Source organism: Ranitomeya imitator, chromosome 1 (assembly GCF_032444005.1).
Source record: "Ranitomeya imitator isolate aRanImi1 chromosome 1, aRanImi1.pri, whole genome shotgun sequence".
NCBI lineage: Eukaryota > Metazoa > Chordata > Amphibia > Anura > Dendrobatidae > Ranitomeya > Ranitomeya imitator.
This window is the reverse complement of record NC_091282.1, coordinates 800171486-800196663: the sequence shown is the minus strand read 5'-3', so window position 1 is coordinate 800196663 and position 25178 is coordinate 800171486. Positions and strand designations below refer to the sequence as shown.

The following is a 25178-nucleotide window of genomic DNA, read 5'->3' as shown; positions in this document are numbered from 1 at the left end:
GAGGCAGGCAGGCAGGCGGGCACTGGCACCGGCACACGCTCCTCGCGGCCACTCTCTGACTCATGCATATGGATGATGCTCTGAGCTCCACCCCTCTCCTCAGGTGGGCGTGTCAAGGAGCATGGGCTGGGGGTGTTGTCCCATCCTCCAGCGCTGATTGGACAGGACGCAGCTCCTAAATAAGGATATTTGCACCTTGTTGGGCGGTGACTGAGATAGAAAGGTCTGGAGTGCGGCAGCGCAGATCTGTGTGACCGGCGGCGGAGGCGCAGGGTGGTCGGCAGCAGCGGCATTATTAGTCTGTTACTACAGGTCATCAGCGCAGAGAAGCAGCTGCTGGTACCTGAGACTCGCTACCACCCCCTGTAGGACTCCTGCCCTCACTGCTACCCCGAGGCTTCCTTGTCCTTCCCACCCACTGAGGGCACCCAGGGCTGGCACCGTGGAGCGGCTGGCACTGGACTCTCTGTAGCAGTTGCATCCACCCCGGGAGGAATGGCGCTGGATTTCCTGGCTGGATGCGCAGGAGGTGAGGCTTGCATCAGTCATCGCTATAAATCTTCGTGCCCTCCATTTGCCATCCACCATCTGCTTCTTTCCTAAGAACTAGCCTTTCACCTGGGGCAAAGGGTCCATTTGTTGCCCACTTCTCCCCTGCAGAATCTTCTGTTTGGACCTCCAGGTCACATTACACACAGCTGTTAATAATCTGTCCTATAATCTGGATTATAGCTGTGTTTATGGCTATAAATACAATAATTTCCCCCATAGATTGCAGCTGCTACATAGTGATACATTGTATCCTTCCTAATGTAAATATTGACTCCTGTATATAAAATCTAAAGGGAGACAATGCAGCAGATCCGCCAACTGCAGGGAGCACATCCATTATGTAGTGGGGGAGAACACGGTGGCATAATACAAAGGGCAGAATCTAAGGCCACGTTCACACAATGAGGTGTTTGGTTTTTTTACCTTGTGTATCTTTAGTGTATAGGAATGGGAAGAGGCCCATGTAATCCATGTGAGACCTGTGTGACTTCTGGTGTCCCTTAGATATGGGGGTCCTCGGTTACCATGTAATCCCTGTGCGACTTCTGGTGTCCCTTAGATATGGGGGTCCTCGGTTACCATGTAATCCATGTGCGACTTCTGGTGTCCCTTAGATATGGGGGTCCTCGGTCACCATGTAATCCATGTGAGACCTGTGCGACTTCTGGTGTCCCTTAGATATGGGGGTCCTCGGTTACCATGTAATCCATGTGCGACCTGTGCGACTTCTGGTGTCCCTTAGATATGGGGGTCCTCGGTCACCATGTAATCCATGTGAGACCTGTGCGACTTCTGGTGTCCCTTAGATATGGGGGTCCTCGGTTACCATGTAATCCATGTGCGACCTGTGCGATTTCTGGTGTCCCTTAGATATGGGGGTCCTCGGTCACCATGTAATCCATGTGAGACCTGTGCGATTTCTGGTGTCCCTTAGATATGGGGGTCCTCGGTCACCATGTAATCCATGTGAGACCTGTGCGACTTCTGGTGTCCCTTAGATATGGGGGTCCTCGGTCACCATGTAATCCATGTGAGACCTGTGCGATTTCTGGTATCCCTTAGATATGGGGGTCCTCGGTCACCATGTAATCCATGTGAGACCTGTGCGACTTCTGGTGTCCCTTAGATATGGGGGTCCTCGGTCACCATGTAATCCATGTGAGACCTGTGCGACTTCTGGTGTCCCTTAGATATAGGGGTCCTCGGTCACCATGTAATCCATGTGAGACCTGTGCGATTTCTGGTGTCCCTTAGATATGGGGGTCCTCGGTCACCATGTAACGGCTTTCTGCTGTCTAGGATTTAGGCTTAGGACAGGGTCTATCTATCAATTATAGTTTTTCTCTGTAAGTTCCACTCCTGATTTTGGCATACAAATACTGACATGTGATTGAGGCCTTAGAAGGTATGTAGAGAATCCATTATTGTGGATTTATAAGACATGCAAGTGGGGTGTTGGGATGATGTATTGGTGTGTGAGGGGCCCACATGCTGTTCTTGCATAGGGGCCCTCTGCTGCTTCTGTCTGCACCTGAAGACAGGAGGATTTAATGGGAATGTGTATGCCAAGGGCCTGCTTGGAATTATTCAGTTTTGAGGGATCTCCGCATAGGGTGGGATCATTTCTTAGATCTGGGAGCAGATTCACAGGAGGAGGCCCCGTGCTATATAAATGTAGTGTAATGCATATGTTCTGGGCGGCTGTCGGTGTGAATCACCTACTGCTCTCGCTTTCTTCCCCATACATTCTGCTGCAGTGTAGATTAGCCATGTGTATTTGTAAAATGCTTTTATTAGATTTGGACAATGGGGTCGTTTGCCGCCTGCGCCCGCTGCTTCCACTGTACACAATGAGGCAAAGGATTTTGCACCAGCAGCACGGAGGTGACATCAGTGCAGAACATTTCTCATTCCCAGGACTGGAGGATTTGGGCTCCTCCTGAGTTCTCCTTTTAGATGAGGATTGTAGATGTGTCCTCATCTCCAGTACATATAAATCATATAGTATCAGATGGGCACCAAGCGGTGGGGTCTGCATGACAATTGGGTTTATTAGGTTCCCATGGCTCTTATTGCATGTCTTGGCATTGCCCTGATCTGGGACACTGTATATAAATTTTTCTTGAGTGTAAACATTATTACAACAGCCTCTCTCGGCACATCTGAGTCATGTGGTAGGAGGCTGCCCCGTTGTATGGCGTTCTGCGGAAGTGACGGAGCGGTTATTGTAGGTAGATGCGGGGGAGTGATGTTACATTACAGATCTCTCCGCTGCCCCTCTGTATGGCGTTCTGCGGTAGTGGCGGAGCGGTTATTGTAGGTAGATGCAGGTGTAGTGATGTTTCATTTGTCCATTTTCTTGGATAAGGACAGAGCATGGTGCTTGTATAACATCTGCTTGATGAAAATTGTCGCTGTGACGTCAGTGATTTTTCTTGGATGCAAAAAAAGACAGATTTTCGTCAGTGTTTGGTCATTGTCAGTTTTTGCCGAAAGTGGTTCATCAGTTCATATTCTATGCAGAAAATTAAGAAAAACAATAAATTGAATGTTTCTCCAGTTACCTTCCACGATAGCAGCATCGGAGGATGTCTCCCCGCCCTAATGGGGGACAGGAAACAGAGGTTAAATACCCTCCTCTTCCTGCAACCACCAGTGTTTTTCCTGTCCCCTATGGGGCATGAAGAGGTCCTACTGTGGTGCTGCCGTGGCCGGCGATCGGAGTACCCAGTTCTTCTTACCTTTAGCCGGGCAGCTGGGGTTGGGGGCTCCGCTCTCCTCCCTTCATAGCTGCTCCCGTCTCCATTCCTGATGGACTCGGAACCCTCCTTCTTGTGCCCCCTCCGGGGGTAAAGCGGGGCGGTGACGTGCGGCCGGGGTCCTCTCGCAGCTCCCCGGCTTCTTCCTCTCCTCCTTGGCGCCGGATTCAGTGTACGCGCGCAGCGGAAGTGATGTACTCCGAACTTCAGGTTCACTTCCTGTGCTTTCCAGTGTGAAACGCACGCCCAGCACCGCCGCTGGTACTATGGAGCCGGCTACCACATGGGGTGTTCCCGATCAGGTTCCCCCTCCCCCCTGCTATTCCGGACGCTGTGACCTCGATTTAATCCTGGTCAGGGGACACCACCATGTAAGGCCCACTGTCTGTGTGTGACTGTGATGGATAGACAGACCATGGACGGTGACAAAACCCCCCTCTGCAACTGCTGAGCTCAGCGTCCTCCCTCCGTAGTGGATGAAGGTACCTTTACTTCTAGGTGGCAATAGAATTAGTCCTCTTCTCTCTCTTTTTTAGGGAGAAAAAACATCCAGGAAGGCGGTGGAAGACCGCAAGTGTGTGTGTGTGTGTGTGTGTGTGTGTGACAAGGCTTCCTTCCTCATACAAGAAGAATCTCTGCCAGTCCTGCACTGACGAGGTGTTGCGCTCTGAACAACCCTCTCTGTTTGAAAGCATGAAGACCCTTATTAAACAGGAGGTCCAGTCCTCAGTATCGGCCCTTTTCCAGACCTTATTACCGCAGCCTCCTTCTCCAAAAAAGAGGAAATTGTCGGCTGTGGAGTCTGATTCAGACTCTGGTGAGTTACGTTCTTCTGACTCAGAGGATATGTGGGAGAATGAGGGCTCCACGTCTACCCCCAAAGAGGATAATAAAAAAATATTATTTTTCCTCTGAGGACATACGAGAGTTAATTTGTATGGTCAGGGGGACAATGGGTGTTGAGGAAGAGGAAGTGAAGCAGTCGGTACAGGACAAAATGTTTGGAGGCCTTAAACCTAGAAAACTAATGGGATTTCCCGTGCATGAAAATGTGCAGAGCCTCATTCTTCACGAATGGGAGTCCCCTGAGAAGGGACTTAGTGTTCCATCTGAATTAAAAAAATGCTTCCCTTTAGATGGTGACATCTCTCTTTGGGATACCCCGAAGGTAGATGTACAGGTTTCTAGAGTGACGAAAAAGACAGCCCTCCCATTTGTGAACTCATCTCAGCTCATGGACCCCATGGATCGGAAAATTGAAAGTCTGCTAAGGAGATCTTGGGATACCTCCACTAACCTCCTTAAAACAAACATACCATCTACCTGCGTTGCTAGGTCTCTGTTTCACTGGCTCGGTACTCTAGAGGATCACCTTACCCAGGGAACTTCTATGGAGGTGATTCTTGATTCCCTTCTCCTTCTCCAAAAGGCCACGGGACTCCTTGCCGATGCTTCGGCAGAATTGATTCGAGTGGCAGCCAAATCTGCAGTCCTTTCCAACTCAGCCAGGAGAGCACTGTGGCTGAAATCCTGGAGTGGTGACATCTCATCCAAAGCGAAACTTTGTGCCATTCCGTTTTAAGGTCACTATTTGTTCGGCCAGGCCCTTGATGATATATTAGACAAAGCCACAGACAAAAAGAAAGCTTTTCCTGAACAGAGGAATCCCAAAAGGCGTTTTTTTTTCGTCCTTCAAAAGATCAAACTTCTCAAAGAGAATTCAAAAGGAAAGGCAAAACTGATTGCTGGAGTTATCCAAAAGGGGGAAAGGGCAGAAATATCCTTGTCCCCCAAACCCAGCAGACCCCTGACAAACAGTGACTACCCCCAGTGTGTGGGGGGGTCGGCTCTCGAACTTTATCGGCCAATGGCAGACCATCTCCTCAAACCATTGGGTACTCAGTACCATTCAAGATGGGTCAAAAAGCTAGAGTTCAAGAGTCCCTCCCCCCCCCCTTGGCGCCTAAGGATTACCCCATTACAAAATCTCCATCTCCGGGACTCCTTTATTTCTGGCCTTCAGGAATTACTCCAAGCAGGAGCAATTTCCCCAGTACGCCATCAGGAGATAGGCAGGGGACACTATTCTCGCCTATTTTTAATCTAAAAGCCTTCAGGGAAGCACAGAATATTATCAACCTGAAACACCTAAATTGGGTAATTACATACAGAAGATTCAGTCAATCAGGTCAGCGATTCCCCTGAGGGGTCAGGACTGGGTGATGGCTACAGTAGATTTGAGGGATGCCTACTACCATGTCCACATCCATCAAAAATTCAGGATGTTCCTAAGGTTTGCAATTTCCCAGGATCATCAAATCACACATTATCAGTTCAACGTCCTCCCGTTCGGAATCTCCTCAGCACCTCGGGTGTTCACAAAGATCATGACGGAGGCAGTGATTTTTCATTCGACTTCAAGGGATTTGCATTATACCATATTTGGACGACCTGCTCATTGTCGCTCCATCTATCTCACGTCTAAACATGGATGTGACAAGGACTCTAGAAATTCTGGAATCTTTGGGTTGGATTCTGAACTGGGAGAAATCGGACCGACTTCCCTCCACAAAGAAGAAATTCCTAGGGGTCCTACTGGATTCAGAATTAAGGAAATCCTTCCTGCCTAGAAAGCGCCAGCTCGATCTGGTATAGAAGATGGCAAAATACAGAACCCTGAAGGCTCCCACTCTACAGCACACCATGTCCATTCTGGGGCCCTTAACATCTTGTATCCAGGGGGTATCATGGGCCCAAGCCCACACAAGAGTTCTTCAGACACATGTACTTTCATCCTGGGACAGACAGCAGAACTCCCTATCCAAAAAAGTTCTTCTTCCCAAGAACTGAAGGCGGCGGAAGAGGCCCTGAAAGCCGCATCAGCTCTTGTCCAGGGTCACCATGTACACATATACTCCAACAACATGACCGCAGTAGCGTACCTCCATCACCAAGGGGGCATGAAATTCACAAAATTAAAGTCACTGACTGTAAGAATTTTTTTCCTGGGCAGAAAGACACCTCCTGATTATCACAGCGGTCCATCTAAAGGGATCTGCCAATACACAAGGTGAAAGGTTGTGCATCCAGGGGAATGGTGCCTAGATCAGGAAGTCTTCTTCTCCCTAGTATCTTGATGGGGAATTCCGGACGTAGATTTATTCGCCAGCAGCCAGAATGCAAAACTAGAAACATATTTTTCCTTAAACAGGGAAGACGGAGCATGGATGCTTTCTCTTACCTCTGGGGGGTTCAACCTCGCCTATGCCTTCCCTCCAATCCCGATTCTGTCAAAAATGCTACAGAAAATCTGATCCGAGTGGATCACTACTATCCTGATCGCCCCCATGTGGCCGGGAAGGAGTTAGTACAGCGCACTGTTGGACATGGCCTAGGAGGGTCCACTACTACTGCCTCAGAAGAACCACCTTCTTCACCAGGGTCCCCGGTTACATCCAAACCTACACAGGTTGAACCTTGCGGCATGGCTACTGAAGCCGAGGTACTAAGAGCAAGAGGACTTTCCTATGAAGTAATTCGAACTCTTCAGAGAAGCAGGAAACCTGTAACTAACGCCATTTATGGCAAAGTCTGGAAGAAATTTTCATCTTGGTGTTCTCCAAACACTCCAGACCCATTCCTCCAGAAGGGTCTCGATATAGGTCTTAGGCCTAGTACCCTAAAGGTTCACGTCTCAGCTCTTAGTTCGTTCTTTGACCAGAACTTGACCAACCCTCATTGGATAAAATGCTTCATGACCTCAGCCAGTAGAATTCATCCCAGAGTTCATAGTCGCACTCCCCCTTGGGACCTAAATCTGGTACTTTTAATAGCTTAACGCAAGATCCATTCGAACCTTTTATCAGGAACTTTTTTTAAAGGTTCTTACCCTCAAAACTGTCTTTTTTAGTGGCAATCACCTCCGCTAGACTTATAGGAGAATTACAGGCCCTATCCATGCAGGAACCTTACTTAACGGTAACAACAGATAGTATAATCCTCCGTCTAGACCCCACTTTCTTGCCTAAAGTAACGTCAGATTTTCACAGAGGTCAGAACATAGTGCTGCCCTCATTCTGCCCAAATCCTTCCAACAGTAAGGAAGAGTCCTTCCACACCCTGGATGTCCAAAGGTTGGTTCTTTATTACCTTCAGCAGACCGAGAGTTGGAGGATTGATCGGAATTTATTTATCCAACACTCGGGAAGGAACAAGGGCAAGAAGGCGGCAAAAAAACGCAATCGCCAATTGGATCAATCAAGCCATATCTCTCGCATACTCATCTCAGAATCTATCTCCTCCATCATTAAAGGCCCACTCTACTCGATCAGTGTCAACATCATGGGCAGAGAGAGGAGACGCATCTACGGAGCAGATATGCAGAGCCGCCACCTGGTCTTCGGTCAATACGTTCACCAGGCACTACAGACTAGACTTAACAGGGATTTAACATTCGGCAGAAGAATTCTGCAGGCTGTTGTCCCTCCCTAAGAAAATAAATTGTTGGTACTACTCCTATGCTGCTGTCGTGGAAGGTGACTAGAGAAAATAGAATTAGTCTTACCGGTAATTCGGTTTCTAGGAACCTTCCACGACAGCACTAATTTCCCTCCCTATTGATGATCCTTATTGAATTGTTCCTGCACTTGAGTGGTAATTATACATGCTACAGTGTCTAGAAAAAACACTGGTGGTTGCAGGAAGGGGAGGGCATTTAACCTCGTTTGTGTTTCCTGTCCCCAATTAGGGCGGGGAGACATCCTTATATAGTGCTGTCGTGGAAGGTTCCTAGAAACCGAATTACCGGTAAGACTAATTCTATTTTCTGAAGCTTCTCCCATCAGTCATTGAAAAGTTTGGTCCATGAGTCGGATCAAAATCAAACAAGTCTAGTTTTGGTGCAGACTATTTGGTTTGCAAATATAACCGATATGTGAAGGATCCCATGGAGAAAAATAGGATAGAGTGCTATTCATGGGAAGCTGAAGTCTGAATGAGCCCTTACTGTATATTGGGGAGCAGATGATGGGGAGGCAGAGATGCAGGATGACACTTGGAATATAACTTTACTTTGCAAAGGGGAAAAATATTTTCCTGTGTTCATCGCATGAAGGCGAAATCTAGACTTGAGGGTCTGCCAGACAATAGGCCAGTTTTATACATCTCATAGGTGAGGGCAGATATTTGCATTAGGGATGGGGACCCCATTGCCAAATTTGGCTGGATGTGTCCTCGGACAACACACATTCAGCTGAAGTGTAGGTCAGCCCAGGGACCCGGAAGCTCCAATACCAGCTGAGCTGACGTCGGCGACAACATGTCTTTATAGGGTTCAGAATGGCCCCTACATCTGACCAACATGCAGGGTCCAGGTCCAAAGTTTGCTCCGAGGCCCACCGGTCTCTGGTTACGGGACACTGCTTGGTGTGCTTTGTGTTTCTCAGGACAAGCCTTATAAAAGAGCAGGAGAGTGTGAGATCTCTCTGATTTTGCATCTGTTCTCCTTGGTCCAGGATGATATCTTGGCACGCCATCTTCTCACTTTCTATTGCTTCCAGGCTCAGGTGATTTCGGTGGAGTTAATGGGGTTCTGTGATCCTCACTGGAGAGCTGGGTGAAATGATTGCCAGCAGCTATGGGGTAATCGTCATAAATGTGACATCTTCTGATCGGGATTTTCTTTTTCTACTAAAAGTAGCTATGATTTGTTATGGGGTTAAGTGATCTTTTTGTCTCTGGAGATAACATGGCCTTGTCCTTGTATCAGCCCTTATTTAATGAACAGTGTCCTCTTCTTCCCACTGAGTGGCTGACTGTCCTGTGTAATCCTCCCTCCCCTCTCTATAGAGCTCATGGCTGTGGATAGACAGGAGCCGCATTCTCTTGCAGCAGATGAGAGGCTGGAAACTTGCACAATTTTTGCTTAAGGCAGTTTGTGTTAAAGACGAGTCATCAGGCAAGAGATTAAGGAAAAACAAAACAGGTAATGCAAGTATGTAAATGGAAGATGACCTGTAATCTGCGTGCGATTCCGGTGACGTGGAGGAAGCGGCTGCTGGAAATTGGAAATCGCCAGATTGTGGAAAGTCCACCGCGATGTGATCTGAACGGACGTTACCCAGTATCCTTCTTGTACCCTGGAGGGGTCGGTGTTCACTCTTGCTCAGTGAGTTCTCGATCCTTTCCAGTAGGCTTGGCTCCATTTATTTTTGTTTGTTGGAAGAAGCTGGTGAATCTCCCACAAGCTCCATATATTAGGGGCTTGTCTGCCTATGTAGCGGGGTGGGGAGGGTCTTCTAGGTAATTGGAAAACAGGAGTCAAAAACTCCACATGAAGATCTCACCCCAAGGCCACGTGCACATCACATCAAGGTCCGGAAACCCTGGAGCCGTGAGATGTGACGCGTTCATACTTTATACTGTAAAGAATGAAGACGCCAGTGATGGAGTCACTGCAAGAACGACAACATCGCTGCCGGTAACGTCTCACAGAATGACCCTCTGCGTTTTCCTGAAGTCGTTTCACCTTGGAAAACTCTGCGCAGGCGTCTAGCAGACACAACTCTAAGGCTAAATTCCAACGGTGTGTATTTGGTGCATTTTGTTGATGCTGCAGATTTCCTCAAGCACTTCTGCCCCAATTACTGTAACTAAATTTCATTTTTTTTGTTTGTTTTGCCTTTGTTTTTTTTCTTCATTGCATTTTTTAGTTAATTGTTGTCTTTTTGGTCAGCCACATTTTAAATGGAGCTGCTTTTTGTTTATCAAAGCTAAATACCAAGAATTATCAATGTCATGGAGTCATTTGTGGATTACGTGCGTTCCAGTATCTGATGAAATACTGACGATGACTAGTGTACCCAGGGGGTCCTGTACACAGAATGTCTGGCTAAAAAAGCCTGTAAACGTGTCTTATGTTTAATGGTCTTGCTCTGCCCATGTGCGACGTAAAAGTACTGGAGACAGCGCATGAAGAATTTCCCAATGGGCAGTAGCGCCTCATATGCGTCCACTAGTGACTTTATTTCCCCCTGTCCACCGAGCACTAATGATAAAGTTGTGTAAGCTTTGGTTGAAGAGTCTTATTCATGGAGGGAGTTCTGTTCAATCTTGGCTTGTCAGTTACATGTAGTGGACTGTCTGACTTGGCCCCCCAGATTAGCACTTTGTAAATTGCCTTTTTTGGGGGGCGGGGGCGGGGGGGGGGAGGGGGACTGGCTTTGTTACAAACACAATGATGTAGATCTGTAGCTCACTGAAAAATTCTAGAAAATCTATCAGACGAGCAGTATGAAGTATCTGTAGATGATGTTGGATTCTCAACACAATGGTTGACACCAATGTTGTATCGGTGGTGGTGAATAGTAGCCTCACAACCAGGGACCCCCAGTTTCCACTGTGGGCTTCAAAAATGTAATCCTTCTGCAAATCCCCAGGCCTGCCATGTTGCAGATGCATGGGTATTGCAATACCTTCTAATGGCCGGACCTCTATAGTATAGGAGCACTAGTCTATTTTCTGGCTGTTGGCCCCAGGACATTCCTGCTATTTGTGGTTTTCCACACTGATCTTTTGTTTTGAGCATTTTCCCAGAACAAATCTCCATTAACATATAAATGTCAGCCTTCCAATGTTGAGCTCATGACTTGCAGAACCCGTTTGTTTACGCTCTGCTGGTCCCAGGGATAAATGTGGAGGAGATCCCTGGAACTTGCGTGTCGCTCACACCCACGAAGAGACCAATCGTATCTCCTGGCCACATGTCAGATGACATATGGAATCTGCGCCACGTGCCTATTTCTGCTTCGGGTGTAGTTAAGGTCGCAGTGTAATGTCTGTTCCTGCACCTTCTCTGAATTCTAGATCTTGTAGGGTAGACTAACATTTCATGATGTGCCCAGAGTAGATCTCATGGTAAAGATGGAACATACAGATGAGCAATGATGGGTTACCTTCATCGGCAGGTAGAAAGGATGGAATAAAACAGACTCGTATGTGCAGTGGGTAGTGGTAGGGATATTGGGGCCCTTTCTGACCCTGGTTAGGCCACATCCAGTGGTTGGTTATGTTGGGAGACAGGGTGCTCTATATGTACAGAGCATGTTGGAATGGTATTCTTGGCTTGCCATGCTGGGGGTTGTAGTTTTTCTATGCATAATGGCAGATTTGTAATCTTGCTCCACCTGATGTTTTTTACCCGCAGCACCGATATTGTCACATTGTCCAGCGCCCTCACGGTTAATGTCACTGATACCCCACGTAGTCTGGCAGTCACGACTTTTTTCCGTTTACACGGTATCATGGTGTAAAAATAGCATCTCCAATTCAGCCGGATCAATTTCCACTCATGTTTTTCTCAACGCGTTTGATTCTGAATTAATATTAATGAGAACAATGTGCTTGGGATAAAATGTAATCGGCAGTGTGAGGAATATTAGAGATTTAATTCCATGTCAATCATTTGTGTCCTATTTGGCATGTTATTATAAACCCCTTTCAACATGCAGCATGGTCTAACATAACACCAAGCAGCAGAGGGCAGTGGAGAGCCAAAGGGCAGAGTAACAGATCTCGAACCTTAACCAGCTCCGAACAGAACAAAAGGCGAGCTGCCATGTAAAGGCCATGCAGTCAAAACTGCTTGTCAGCTATGATTCCATAAGAAGTAATGGAGATGCGATATGTCCTAGGCCATACATCATGTATATTTCTGAGATCTCTGGACCAGACAGAGTGCTATCCAGGGTCTTGAATCCATTCTAGCCTCACAGGGTACAGAGATACAGTGGGGGAAATAAGTATTTGACCCCTTGCTGATTTTGTAAGTTTTCCCACTGACCAAGACATGAACAGTCTATATAATTTCTCTAGTCACCTTCCACGACAGCATAGGAGGTTGTCTCCACGCTTTAATGGGGGACAGGAAGCACAGAGGTTAAAAGGCCCTCCCTCCATCCACTTGCCAGTGTCTTTCCTGTCCCCCATGGGGCATGGAGAGGTTCTGGTATGCTCCGTGGCCGGCGACTGCAGTTACCTGGTATTTGTATAGCCGGGCAGTGGTTGTCGGAGGAGGGAAGCAGAGCCCCGTTCTGCTCCCCTCGTGTGGATTCTGGGACCCTCCCCTGGCCCTCCTGCCCCATGTGAGGGTAAAGCGGGCCGGGGACCCCCATGCCGGAGACCTCCCCGAGCTCTCCAGACTTCCTCCTCCCATGCGCGTGCTGTTCGGTGACCCGGAAGTGATGTCTTCAAAAGGCGCAAGTTACTTATGGGTTTTGCGTTCCACCGCTGGAATGCATGTACAGTACAGACCAAAAGTTTGGACACACCAGCTCACTTAAAGATTTTTCTGTATTTTCATGACTATGAAAATTGTAAATTCACACTGAAGGCATCAAAACTGAATTAACACAAGTGGAATTATATACTTAACAAAAAAGTGTGAAACAGAAAATATGTCTTATATTCTAGGTTCTTCAAAGTAGCCACCTTTTGCTTTGATGACTGCTTTGCGCACTCTTGGCATTCTCTTGATGAGCTTCAAGAGGTAGTCACTGGGAATGGTTTTCACTTCACAGGTGTACCCTGTCAGGTTTAATAAGTGGGATTTCTTGCCTTATAAATGGGGTTGGGACCATCAGTTATGTTGAGCAGCAGTCTGGTGGATACACAGCTGATAGTCCTACTGAATAGACTGTTGGCTGCTTTTTTCTTGCCATAATACAAATTCTAAGTAAAGAAAAATGAGTGGCCATCATTACTTTAAGAAATGAAGGTCAGTCAGTCCGAAAAATGGGGCAAACTTTGAAAGTGTCCCCAAGTGCAGTTGCAAAAACCATCAAGCGCTACAAAGAAACTGGCTCATATGAGGACCGCCCCAGGAAAGGAAGACCAAGAGTCACCTCTGTTTCTGAGGATAAGTTTATCTGAGTCACCAGCCTCAGAAATCGCAGGTGAACAGCAGCTCAGATTAGAGACCAGGTCAATGCCACACAGAGTTCTAGCAGCAGACACCTCTCTACAACAACTGTTAAGAGGAGGCTTTGTGCAGCAGGCCTTCATAGTAAAATAACTGCTAGGAAACCACTGCTAAGGACAGGCAACAAGCAGAAGAGACTTGTTTGGGCTAAAGAACACAAGGAATGGACATTAGACCAGTGGAAATCGGTGCTTTGGTCTGATGAGTCCAAATTTGAAATATTTGGTTCCAACCACCGTGTCTTTGTGCGATGCAGAAAAGGTGAACGGATGGACTCTACATGCCTGGTTCCCACCGTGAAGCATGGAGGAGGAGGTGTGATGGTGTGGGGGTGCTTTGCTGGTGACACTGTTGGGGATTTATTCAAAATTGAAGGCATACTGAACCAGCATGGCTACCACAGCATCTTGCAGCGGCATGCTATTCCATCCGGTTTGCGTTTAGTTAGACCATCATTTATTTTTCAACAGGACAATGACCCCAAACACACCTCCAGGCTGTGTAAGGGCTATTTGACCAAGAAGGAGAGTGATGGGGTGCTACGCCAGATGATCACCAGACCTGAACCCAATCGAGATGGTTTGGGGTGAGCTGGACCGCATAGTGAAGGCAAAAGGGCCAACAAGTGCTAAGCATCTCTGGGAACTCCTTCAAGATTGTTGAAAGACAATTCCCGGTGACTACCCCTTGAAGCTCATCAAGAGAATGCCAAAAGTGTGCAAAGCAGTCATCAAAGCAAAAGGTGGCTACTTTGAAGAACCTAGAATATAAGACATATTTTCAGTTGTTTCACACTTTTTTGCTAAGTATATAATTCCACATGTGTTAATTCACAGTTTTGATGCCTTCAGTGTGAATGTACAATTTTCATAGTCATGAAAATACAGAAAAATCTTTAAATGAGGTGTGTCCAAACTTTTGGTCTGTACTGTATGTTGCATGTATGATGTATGTAGTATGCATGTTGTATGTTTATGGTGTGTTGTGTGTGTTTTTTTTTTTTTTATATACACTCAACACATTAGCCGGATGATGCGACTACTACTGTCTCATCATTGGCTAATGTGTCAATCACTGTCACTGGACTTGTAGTCCCATCGGATGATGCGCACGCACGCACGCACACACAGACCCGTCACGGAGAGCTCACAGACCCCGCCCACACTCTTTCCTCCTCAGCTAAGCCGCAGATCTTTTTTTACATCTGCGGTTTTGCTGCGGAAGTGCCTGACTCATTGCAAGTCAATGGGTGCAGAAATGCTGCAGTTCCGCACAAAGAATTCACATGCTGCGGAAAAAACATTGCTGCGTTTTTTTCCACAGCATGTGCACAGCAGATTTGGTTTTCCATAGGTTTACATGGTACTGTACACTGCACGGAAAACTGCTGCAGATCCGCAGCGTCAAAAATGCTGCGGATCCGCGGTAAAAACCGCAACGTATGAACATGGTCTCAAGCTGGTTGCGCACAACCAGATCTCACAAGTGTAGGTTCCTTACTCTCCCTGTTAAAAACACATGCCTGCATATAATGAAGCTTGCATTAACTGCAATCTATCTGGCCACTTTATAGGGTAGCCTATAGGCAGTTTTAGTAGCCTCGAGACCCCAATGAATTTTGCTGTGATCTATAAGGGCTAGTAGACCACCTTTTGCTTCTATGATGGGGGCAGGGCCGGACTGGCAATTCTGGCAAATGTCAGGAGGGCCTGTCTGGTTGCCGGCTGCCTTGTCTACTACGTTATTAACAGAATCTGTGTTCTCAAGGCATCCATACTGTTAAGAGTTGTGACGGAGCACAAAGTTACTGCCTGTCATTTACCCGAGCAGGCTGCAGAAATCATTAGAGATATTGGCCTTGTAGTAAATCTTCTTTTCCTCCATCCAGGGTAATATTAGTAATATATCCCATCTGGTTCATGGGGATGGAGATAACATGGGCCTGTGTGATTTCAAATGCCTGGACTGAATTTCAGCCCCAGTCCGCACCTGGATGGGGGTGATGGGAGAATTTTTTTATTTTTTTTTATTTTTTTTTGTGGTGTTGTCATATTATCCAGGAAGTAAAATGGCACCAAGTGGTTCTTCAGGGCGGCTCTGTCTTGTTATAGGATCAACATGATCATTGGAGCTGGTATAAGACCTTCTGGGCAGCAATTATTTATTGCCGGAGTATCTGGGAGGTTTTCAGTTTAGACTGTTCTGCATGTGACTTGATTTTCTGTGTAGCGAGTGCTTTATTCTTAATCCGGCTTTACTCAACCTATCGGCAGATGAGGAAGATACAGGGTACAGGGATAAACCTTGTATGACTATGACCAGCAATTACATGAACAACTGATGAAGGTAAAGTATCCGTGCGGAGGGCAATCAGAGGTCAATAAGCAACAGGACCTTACTATCTAAGGAATATAAATCTTATCGAGGAAGGGATTGTCTGAGAATATGCACATAATAAAACATCACCGCAAACCTGCACATAGTAATATCGCTATCCTAGAGCCCGTACAGCACCATAGGTATTGGAAAATCTCATCATGTGACCAATGGATGTAACGTTAGCACTGGAAATGTTTCATACTTTTAGATTTTTATTATATTTATAATTTATTTTACTTTTTTAGGTGCTGCTGGTGTTTTAGTTGGACACCCATTTGACACAGTAAAGGTGGGTAACCTGTACGATTGTATGTGTCTGCATGCTTGGGTGTGACTGGCATAGGGAATTGGGATCTTTCCTAACTTTAGAGAAAATGTACTTATTAATTTTTCTTTTAGACACATAAGATATACTAGGGTGGCATTTTTCTTGACATTTTAACCCTTGCACAATGCCTGAACTTGAGCATTGCACAGATGTCCAGCGCTGTAAGCTATGAGGACGTTTTATTCTTGCAATGTTCGGGGCTGATCCTGTACTCTGCAGAGGGTAGACTATCTCTAGGAGGGTGCAGTTAGTGTTTCAAGGCAGCATGTAACGAGTGATGATAAAAAGTGGCCTTGCAGGTCAGCACCTAACTGGATACAGGGTACTTGAAAGTTTCACACCCCTTCAAGGTCTGATTATAGTAATGCATTATCACATGGGACTGCTAATTGAACCTCTGGAACCTGGCAGACCATTGTAGACATTTGTTTGCCACAGGAATAAGCGGTGCCATTGTGGGATTGATCTATAGATGGATATGTCAGTCCCACAATGGCACCACTTAACCCTGTGGGAAACAAATCTCTAAAATGGTCTGCCAGATAGTGTATGTACGTACACACACACACACACAGACACAGACACACACAGACACACACACACACACACACACACCAGACCAAAAGTTTGGACACCCCTTCTCATTTAAAGATTTTTCTGTATTTTCATGACTATGAAAATTGTACATTCACACTGAAGGCATCAAAACTATGAATTAACACATGTGGAATTATGTCTTATATTCTAGGTTCTTTAAAGTAGCCTCCTTTTGCTTTGATGACAGCTTTGCACACTCTTGGCATTCTCTTGATGAGCTTCAAGAGGTAGTCACCGGGAATGGTTTTCACTTCACAGGTGTGCCCTGCCAGGTTTAATAGGTGGGATTTCTTGTCTTATAAATGGGGTTGGGATCATCAGTTGTGTTGTGCAGAAGTCTGGTGGATACACAGCTGATAGTCCTACTGAATAGACTGTTAGCTGCTTTTTTTTCTTGCCATAATACAAATTCTAAGTGAAGGAAAAACGAGTGGCCATCATTACTTTAAGGCTAGGTTCACACTGCGTTCAGTGATTCCGTTAAACGGACTACGTTATAACGCGGTGTAACGTAGTCCGTTAACGCCACCATTGAATGCAATGTCGGACGCATCGCTAGCGCTCGCCCACAATGCGTGTGCGCTAGCGATGTGCCGTCATTGAGTGACGGACCCGAGACGCGGCTGCAGCATTTCCGGGTCCGTCACTGCTAGCGCAGATGGAGCTAGCAGATGCTCCATCTGCGCTAGCGCTGTGCCAAAGTCGGCACTTGCGTTAGTGCAGTCCGTTTAACGTATGCGTTGAACGGACTGCACTAACGCAATGTGAACCTAGCCTAAGAAATGAAGGTCAGTCAGTCCGAAAAATTGGGCAAACTTTGAAAGTGTCCCCAAGTGCAGTGGCAAAAACCATCGAGCGCTACAAAGAAACTGGCTCACATGAGGTCCTCCCCTTGAAAGGAAGACCAAGAGTCACCTCTGCTTCTGAGGATAAGTTTATCCGAGTCACCAGCCTCAGAAATTGCAGGTTAATAGCAGCTCAGATTAGAGAACAGGTCAATGCCACACAGCGTTCTAGCAGCAGACACATCTCTACAACAACTGTTAAGAGGAGACTTTGTGCAGCAGGCCTTCATGGTAAAATAGCTGCTAGGAAACCACTGCTAAGGACAGGCAACAAGCAGAAGAGACTTGTTTGGGCTAAAGAACACAAGGAATGGACATTAGACCAGTGGAAATCTGTGCTTTGGTCTGATGAGTCCAAATTTGAGATCTTTGGTTCCAACCACCGTGTCTTTGTGCGACGCAGAAAAGGTGAACGGATGGACTCTACATGCCTGGTTCCCACCGTGAAGCATGGAGGAGGAGGTGTGATGGTGTGGGGGTGCTTTGCTGGTGACACTGTTGGGGATTTATTCAAAATTGAAGGCATACTGAACCAGCATGGCTACCACAGCATCTTGCAGCGGCAGGCTATTCCATCCGGTTTGCGTTTAGTTGGACCATTATTAATTTTTCAACAGGACAATGACCTCAAACACACCTCCAGGCTGTGTAAGGCCTATTTGACCAAGAAAGAGAGTGATGAGGTGCTGCGCCAGATGACCTGGCCTCCAGTCACCAGACCTGAACCCAATCGAGATGGTTTGGGGTGAGCTGGACCGCAGAGTGAAGGCAAAAGGGCCAACAAGTGCTAAGCATCTCAGGGAACTCATTCAAGATTGTTGGAAGACCATTCCCGGTGACCACCTCTTGAAGCTCATTAAGAGAATGCCAAGAGTGTGCACAGCAGTCATCAAAGCAAAAAGTGGCTACTTTGAAGAACCTAGAATATGAGACATATTTTCAGTTGTTTCACACTTTTTTGTTAAGTATATAATTCCACATGTGTTAATTCATAGTTTTAATGCCTTCAGTGTGACTGTACAATTTTTATAGTCATGAAAATACAGAAAAATCTTTAAAGGGCCACTGTCACCCCCCTCCAGCCGTTATAAACTAAAAGAGCCACCTTGTGCAGCAGTAATGCTGCAGTCTAACAAGGTGGCTCTTTTAGTTTTTGTTTCTGTTATTCCCACAATAAATGTATTTATAATTCTGCTGAAATACCTATCTTTGTCCATGGAGGCGGGACTGAAGCCTCCTCTTAGAAGCGCCCAACTGCCGTCAGTCATCTCTTGTGTAGATTTTCGCCGCCCCCTCAGCGCTGTTAGTGTGAATTCCGGCGCCTGCGCTCTGCTCTTCTGCCTTGCGCAGGCGCATAGAGCATTTGCCGTCCTAGCGCTGGTGCCGGGTTCCGTTCTGCGCCTGTGCGGGCACCCTGTTACTGAATCCCCCCCCCCCGCACTGTGTTATGCATTATGCACAGTGCATTATGCACAGTGCGGAGCTGGGATTCCTGGGCATGCGCACTGCGCTTCTCAGACGCTCCCCAGGTCCCCCGCCTTTCAGCGTTGCCGGAATATACAGGTATCCTGACACCGCTCAGTGCGCACTGTGAGAATTCAGAAAGTCTGCAGTCATATAGAATGACTGAAGACATATCACAAACTTGGACAACCCCTTTAATGTTTCTAGCAAATAACAATATGAGAACTAGCCAGTATCACAAAAAAACCCATTTACATTCAGGTACCTTTTTTTTTATAGATGACGTTGTCTCTGGAGTCGCCTCTTTCTTTTCATCTTCTTGTCAATGTGCCATGATGACTCTTCTCATCCACAGCCACAGCTCTTCTCTGCAGACTTCCATCTTCTGCTGTCTTCTGCAGCACATCCCGACACAACGCTCTTACTGTCTGCACACATTTCTTGTTCCCTCCTCATGTACGTCCCCCCCCCCTGCTAACTATGCTGTCTCCTCACATATTTACCCCCTCGCTCTCCATATTTCCTCCTTACACACCCCCCTCGACTCCCCATACTGTGTCTCCACAAATCCTATTACCCTCGTTCTCCATAGTTCATCCTCGCACATCCCGTCACCCTCGCTCCCAATACTGTCAGCACACACATTTATCTTCACTACTCAGTGTCCACCCATCATCCCCCTCCACGCAGAATAAATGCACCCTGCCCCACACACATACACTGAATAAAACCCCACACACGTTGAATAAATCCGACCCCTCGCCCACACACAATGAATAAATCCCTGACCCTCACACACATACAATCTTTGGTGGCTTCAGCTCCACAACTACAGGAGCACTTGACGGAGAGTGACATCAGCAGCGTGATCACATGGCGAACAAATAGGCTGAAAGTAATTCTGATCAATATTAATATTAACATATTACTTTTTTTTTTTTTTTACATTTTATCACTTAATGAGCAGAATTAAGTATGTTGACAACCCCTATATGCAGTATAAGCCCCACATAGCCACCTACATACAGTTTGAGCCCCACATTACTCCCTATATGCAAGATGAGATATAATATATAAATATCTCTCATACTTGCTGCACTCCACTTCTCCTCGTGTACAGGTGGTGTGCGCTGGCGCTAGTGTATGACGTTTTCACACTGGCACATGGCGGCAGAGGTGACAGGAGCTGCTCTGCCATTCTGTATCATTGGCGCCAGGATATTTGCTCTGCCAATGGTGGCCCAGATTGCCCTCATTGTAATCCACCTATGCTCTTGTTTCTGCAGAATGGACATGAATCTAGCCCCCTACCTTCTTCTACAGGGCGATTTGCTTAATTTATACTTGTCGTCTGGGCTGACTGACCCCCTTTAAGAAGGGGAATGATATTTACTCATGGAGCTAAATGTAACTGTGCGTGTCCTTGGCTCCCGACCCTGCATTCTGTGATGTTGATCAGGCGAAAGGACGTTCTGATATCCAGGCTCCATACGGTCACACTTTCTATAGATGCAGCTCACAAGATATTTTATGATCAGAGCTGCATTATTACTGCCACCGCAGACTTCATGGCATAGCGTCCTAGGGGCTATAAGATGCAGGGGTCCTGCACTGATACCGGGGCTATAAGATGCAAGGGGTGTCCTGCATGGCATGCGTGTCACGCAAGTGTCCACTTTTTTTGCCTTTTAACCTGGACAGACTGCAACTTGCATCTTGGCCACTAGGTGACAACCTAGAAACAGAAAGCGCTGTGCACATGCTGCGGGGAAAAAACGCGCGGAAATGCAGCGGTTTACATTCCGCAGCATGTCACTTCTTTCTGCGGATTCCGCAGCGGTTTTACCCCTGCTCCAATAGAAAACCGCAGTTGTAAAACCGCAGTGAAATCCGCAAAAAAAAGCAATAAATCCGCGATAAACCTGCAGCAAAAACGCAGAGTTTTTGCCCTGCAGATTTATCAAATCCGCTGCTGAAAAATCCGCAGTGGACCATTCTACGTGTGCACATGCCCATATTGTGAATGACTCCCAATAGAGGAAAGGTAAGGCAGGCCACATCTATATCCCTGCCCATTGGATGCCACATGACCTCTAAATTGCCTATTGTAATGTATTTTAAGCTTGGGTAGGTGACTATTGTCAATTCCAGCGCCAGTGGCCAGCTGCACTTGCTGGCGGCCTTACAGCCCACATGATGACTTAGTATCACAAGGTTGCTCATAGCTCAGATGATCGGTTGCACTTCTCCGGAGATCGGAGAGGCTTCCAGCAATGACGTGGATTAATTGGAAATCCTAATATTAGAAACAAGGGGGCGACTATCAGGAAGCCTGGGTGACCCGGTTAAGGAACAGCCTTATAGGTGCTCACAGCGCCACTTATCTCCGTAGTGCCCGTACGATGCATATGTGTATTCCTGGCCCTGCAGACCACCACCTTGTGTGACAGGAAGGTACCCACTATAGAGGACACTGCGGTGCTGATGGAGAGGGAACCCTGATGATATAAGGGCAGGTATAGGCTAGGGCTGAAATACAGTCCTGGCATTTGAAATCGCACAGGCCCATGCTGTCACTGTCCCCAAGCACCAGATGGGATATATTATTATTATTACCCTGAATTGAGGAAAGGAAGATTTACTACAAGACCAATATCTCTAATGATACCCGTGGCCTGCTGGGGTAAGTGACGGAGTCAGCAACTTTGTGCTCCATCACAGCTCTTTACAATATGGGTGTCTTGAGAACACTGATTCTGTTAACAACGTAGCAGACAAGGCGGCCAATGACCAGACCGCCCCTTCTGGCATTTGCCAGATGGCCAGTCTGGCCCTGTATAAGGGCATTTGTGACTCTTCCTTTGAGGCCTTTTCATTAGTTGGTCCTTGTACATAGCAGGTGGTGATTATGAGACCTGACATAACTCTGCCGCTATTCTTGTTGTGTAACCTGTTTGGTTATGTAACGTGGCACAATCTTTAGGATCCTTGTAATTGGCTTCTGTCACTAGTGCTGAGTTGATGCGGAGGACAGATGAGACGTTGCTCAATCCGAAGAGGTGTGGAGTCGTCATCAGGACCTTGCTACAAACTGGTCCAGGAAAAACCGTCAATCATTCTGAGCTTGTCTCGGCCGTCTACAAGCCCGCAGTGGCTGCAGTCGTACATCAGAGTGGCATCTCCCCTTCTTCTGTGCAGCCTGCTGAGACCTGACCAATCCACTGTAGCCCACCTGGTATAAGGAGGACTTCACTGCGATTTGTTATAGGTCCTGCAATGCCATCAGTGCTGCTTGATGATTTTTTTTTTTTCCGCCTTCCTGCAGAGTCCTGATTTTTCACCCTCCATTCTGGCTGTTGAATCCTTCCGCTGGGTCCTCACATGGTCATCTCGTGCCTCTGCCTTGTGTTCAATGTCCATTATAAAAAGTAATAAATTGCGCTGACAGTTGAACTGTGACATGTGATGGCAATCTCTCCATGCTGCCTTGTGCTGTGAGGACCCTTCATGACCACCGTTGTCCTTTCTTGTAGGTGCGGCTGCAGGTTCAGAGTGTATCCAAACCCCTATATCGAGGGACCATTCATTGCTTCCAGTCCATTATCAAACAGGAATCGGTAAGTGTTTTGTCTCCGTTCTGACTTGCTACTCTTGTCTCCTGAGATGTATTCTACATGTATTGGAGTTACACCCCTATACAGCTGCCAGATGGTTGGGCGGCTGGTAAAAAAGTGACTTATGCCCATATCAATACTTAGAATAGATCCTCACCCTGATGGCCACTTCTTGTCCTTCCGTCTTAGCAATTGGTGGAGTTCTCGGCCCTCTTACCACCACCAGTAAAAACTTCTGACATTAAAGCTACCCTACAAATAGTCCAGTGGACGTTGACATATTAAGTACAAGTTGTCAACTGGGAACGTAAGTTCATGACTTGATATAATTTGTGCTTTCTCGTAGGCATGGGGACTTTACAAAGGAGTGGGTTCACCAATGATGGGGTTGACCTTCATCAATGCACTCGTTTTTGGAGTTCAAGGAAACACCTTGAGATACCTTGGCTCCGACACTCCAATAAACCAGTTTCTTGCGGGATCAGCCGCTGGCGCCATCCAGTGTGTGATCTGTTGCCCGATGGAGCTGTCAAAGACCAGAATGCAACTCCAAGGAACCGGTGAATACAAATCAAAATCCAAGAACTACAAGAATTCCTTGGACTGTTTGGTAAAGATTCACCGAAAAGAAGGACTGAGGGGCATAAACAGGGGCATGGTCACCACCTTCCTCAGGGAGACCCCAAGCTTTGGTTTTTACTTTTTGACCTATGACTATCTCACCAGGTATCTCGGCTGTGAGATCAGTGACAGTTTAATTATCCCTAAGCTGCTGTTTGCCGGGGGGATGTCGGGGATCGTGTCCTGGCTATCTACTTACCCTATCGATGTAATCAAATCGCGGCTTCAAGCTGATGGCATCGGAGGGGTCAACAACTACAACGGCATTCTGGACTGCGTCAGGAAGAGCTACCAAGTGGAAGGCTGGAGAGTATTTACCAGAGGTCTGACGTCCACATTGCTCAGAGCCTTTCCGGTCAATGCCGCCACGTTTGCAACCGTCACCTTGTTTCTTATGTACATGAGGTCAGAAACCGCTATCAAGGAATGTGACACCGGCCCGGCCATCCAGCAGCCATCCAGCATGTAAAGGTTACCGAGCGTCTGAACAATGTAGAGCTATTTTTCTATGAATTGTATGTACAGAATGGATGTGAATAATTTGGTGTAAAGGCATTTTAGGCAGGCGTTCATCTCAATCGTATTATAATGTGGCCTTACTGGGATACGTTCTTCCCCCTACAGCCGTAGAAGATATGTGTGTGAGTGGGGGTTATCCTTCTGGAGGTTCTCAAATTGTTTCTCTTAGAAATTAGGAGCCCTCACTGGAGGGGCAACTACCCGCCTCCACGTCCTAAGCCGTTACCAGATGTATTATGGGGTCATAACAAGGGGGACTTGCCATATATGATCACCTGCAATAAACAGCCGTCCTTGGGGAGGGCAGATCTGGGGGTTCTTGAAAGGAAGCTATCCAAGATCTGCCTATTGCAAAGATTATATGGTCACTGACAACCTTTTGGATGCAATAGCACCTCCTAAACTCCAGGTGGCGGTGTTTTTTTAAATTTTTAATAGATAATGTAATTGGATTCCTGGTGGCTTTTTTTTTTTTTAATTTTCCATTCCTCCTCATTACCTTTTTAAGTTAACTACGGATCCAGCTGTTTGTTACAAACAGACTAATGGATGGACTATAGGTCACACCGTACGTCCCATGGAGTATGTGAATACAATTTTGAGACAGTAGAAGGCTTTTAATGTCAATATTTATTTTTTTATATATACAATTTTAGTTCACTGGGTTTAAGCTGAAATGTATGTACTGTATAATGTAAAATATGTGCACACCCATGGTTTTACCTTTTTTTAAAATGCGGAGAATAAATAGAAGTCGCTGGAAGGGTGCATCCAATAATGAAGCAAATGGGTCACTACTGTATGGAACAAAATGGGTTAAATAAAAGTTCTTATAGCAGATGCTGGAATGTGTCTTGTGATCAGTAGGGGAATGATTGACATATGGGACCATGTACGAGGCTGGGAAGTAGACTAGTGCCATCTACAGTGTGACCTGTAGTGCTGCAACCATCACTGAAGTGCAAGTGGGTTTGGACCAAAGCACAATATGGTTTATATAGGTATCATATCCATATAGTACATGGATCTACAGTCTCGACATAAGTTTCCATAAATGTAAAGATGTAATGAGCATAACTCAGTGCTGCCTATAGCAATCAATCGGTGTAATCTGCTATGGGGGTCATGCTTTCTCATGTATATTTTATGGCATTGATGAAGCGCAGTTCACGTTTTGCATAACAGAAAATGCAAATGTCAGCTGTGAATGTCTATGCCAATAGAGGGCGCTTGTAAGAATGATGCTTCATACTATACAAACGCAGCGGTTTACATTCCGCAGCATGTCAATTCTTTGTGCAGAATCCGCAGCGGTTTTACAGTTGCTCCATAATAGAAAACCGCAGATGTAAAACCGCAGTGGAATCCACACAAAAACTGTGGTAAATCCACAGAAAAAACAGTGTTTTTGCCCTCCGGATTTATCAAATCCGCTGCGGAAAAATCCGCAGTGGACCATTCTACGTGTGCACATAGCCTAAAGCTGCTGAGCCCAATCTGCCCCTTACAAGACACAGCAGCCCT

At 46.5% G+C, this 25178-nt stretch overlaps 1 protein-coding gene across 3 annotated transcripts; it reads left to right on the top strand.

Moving 5' to 3' along the window:
- Nucleotides 1–193: 193 nt before the first annotated feature.
- SLC25A29 (solute carrier family 25 member 29) lies at nucleotides 194–24494 on the top strand. 3 transcript variants are annotated; one of them, XM_069738406.1, is made up of 4 exons: nucleotides 194–529; nucleotides 15912–15955; nucleotides 22434–22517; nucleotides 22861–24494. In XM_069738406.1, the coding sequence occupies exons 1-4, from the start codon at nucleotides 496–498 to the stop codon at nucleotides 23602–23604; spliced, it is 906 nt and encodes a 301-aa protein (XP_069594507.1). In that variant the 5' UTR covers nucleotides 194–495; the 3' UTR covers nucleotides 23605–24494. The 3 variants fall into 3 exon arrangements, with proteins under 3 accessions (XP_069594507.1, XP_069594511.1, XP_069594516.1); XM_069738410.1 differs by lacking the exon at nucleotides 194–529 and adding an exon at nucleotides 9339–9477; XM_069738415.1 differs by lacking the exon at nucleotides 194–529 and adding an exon at nucleotides 9757–9894.
- Nucleotides 24495–25178: the final 684 nt, after the last annotated feature.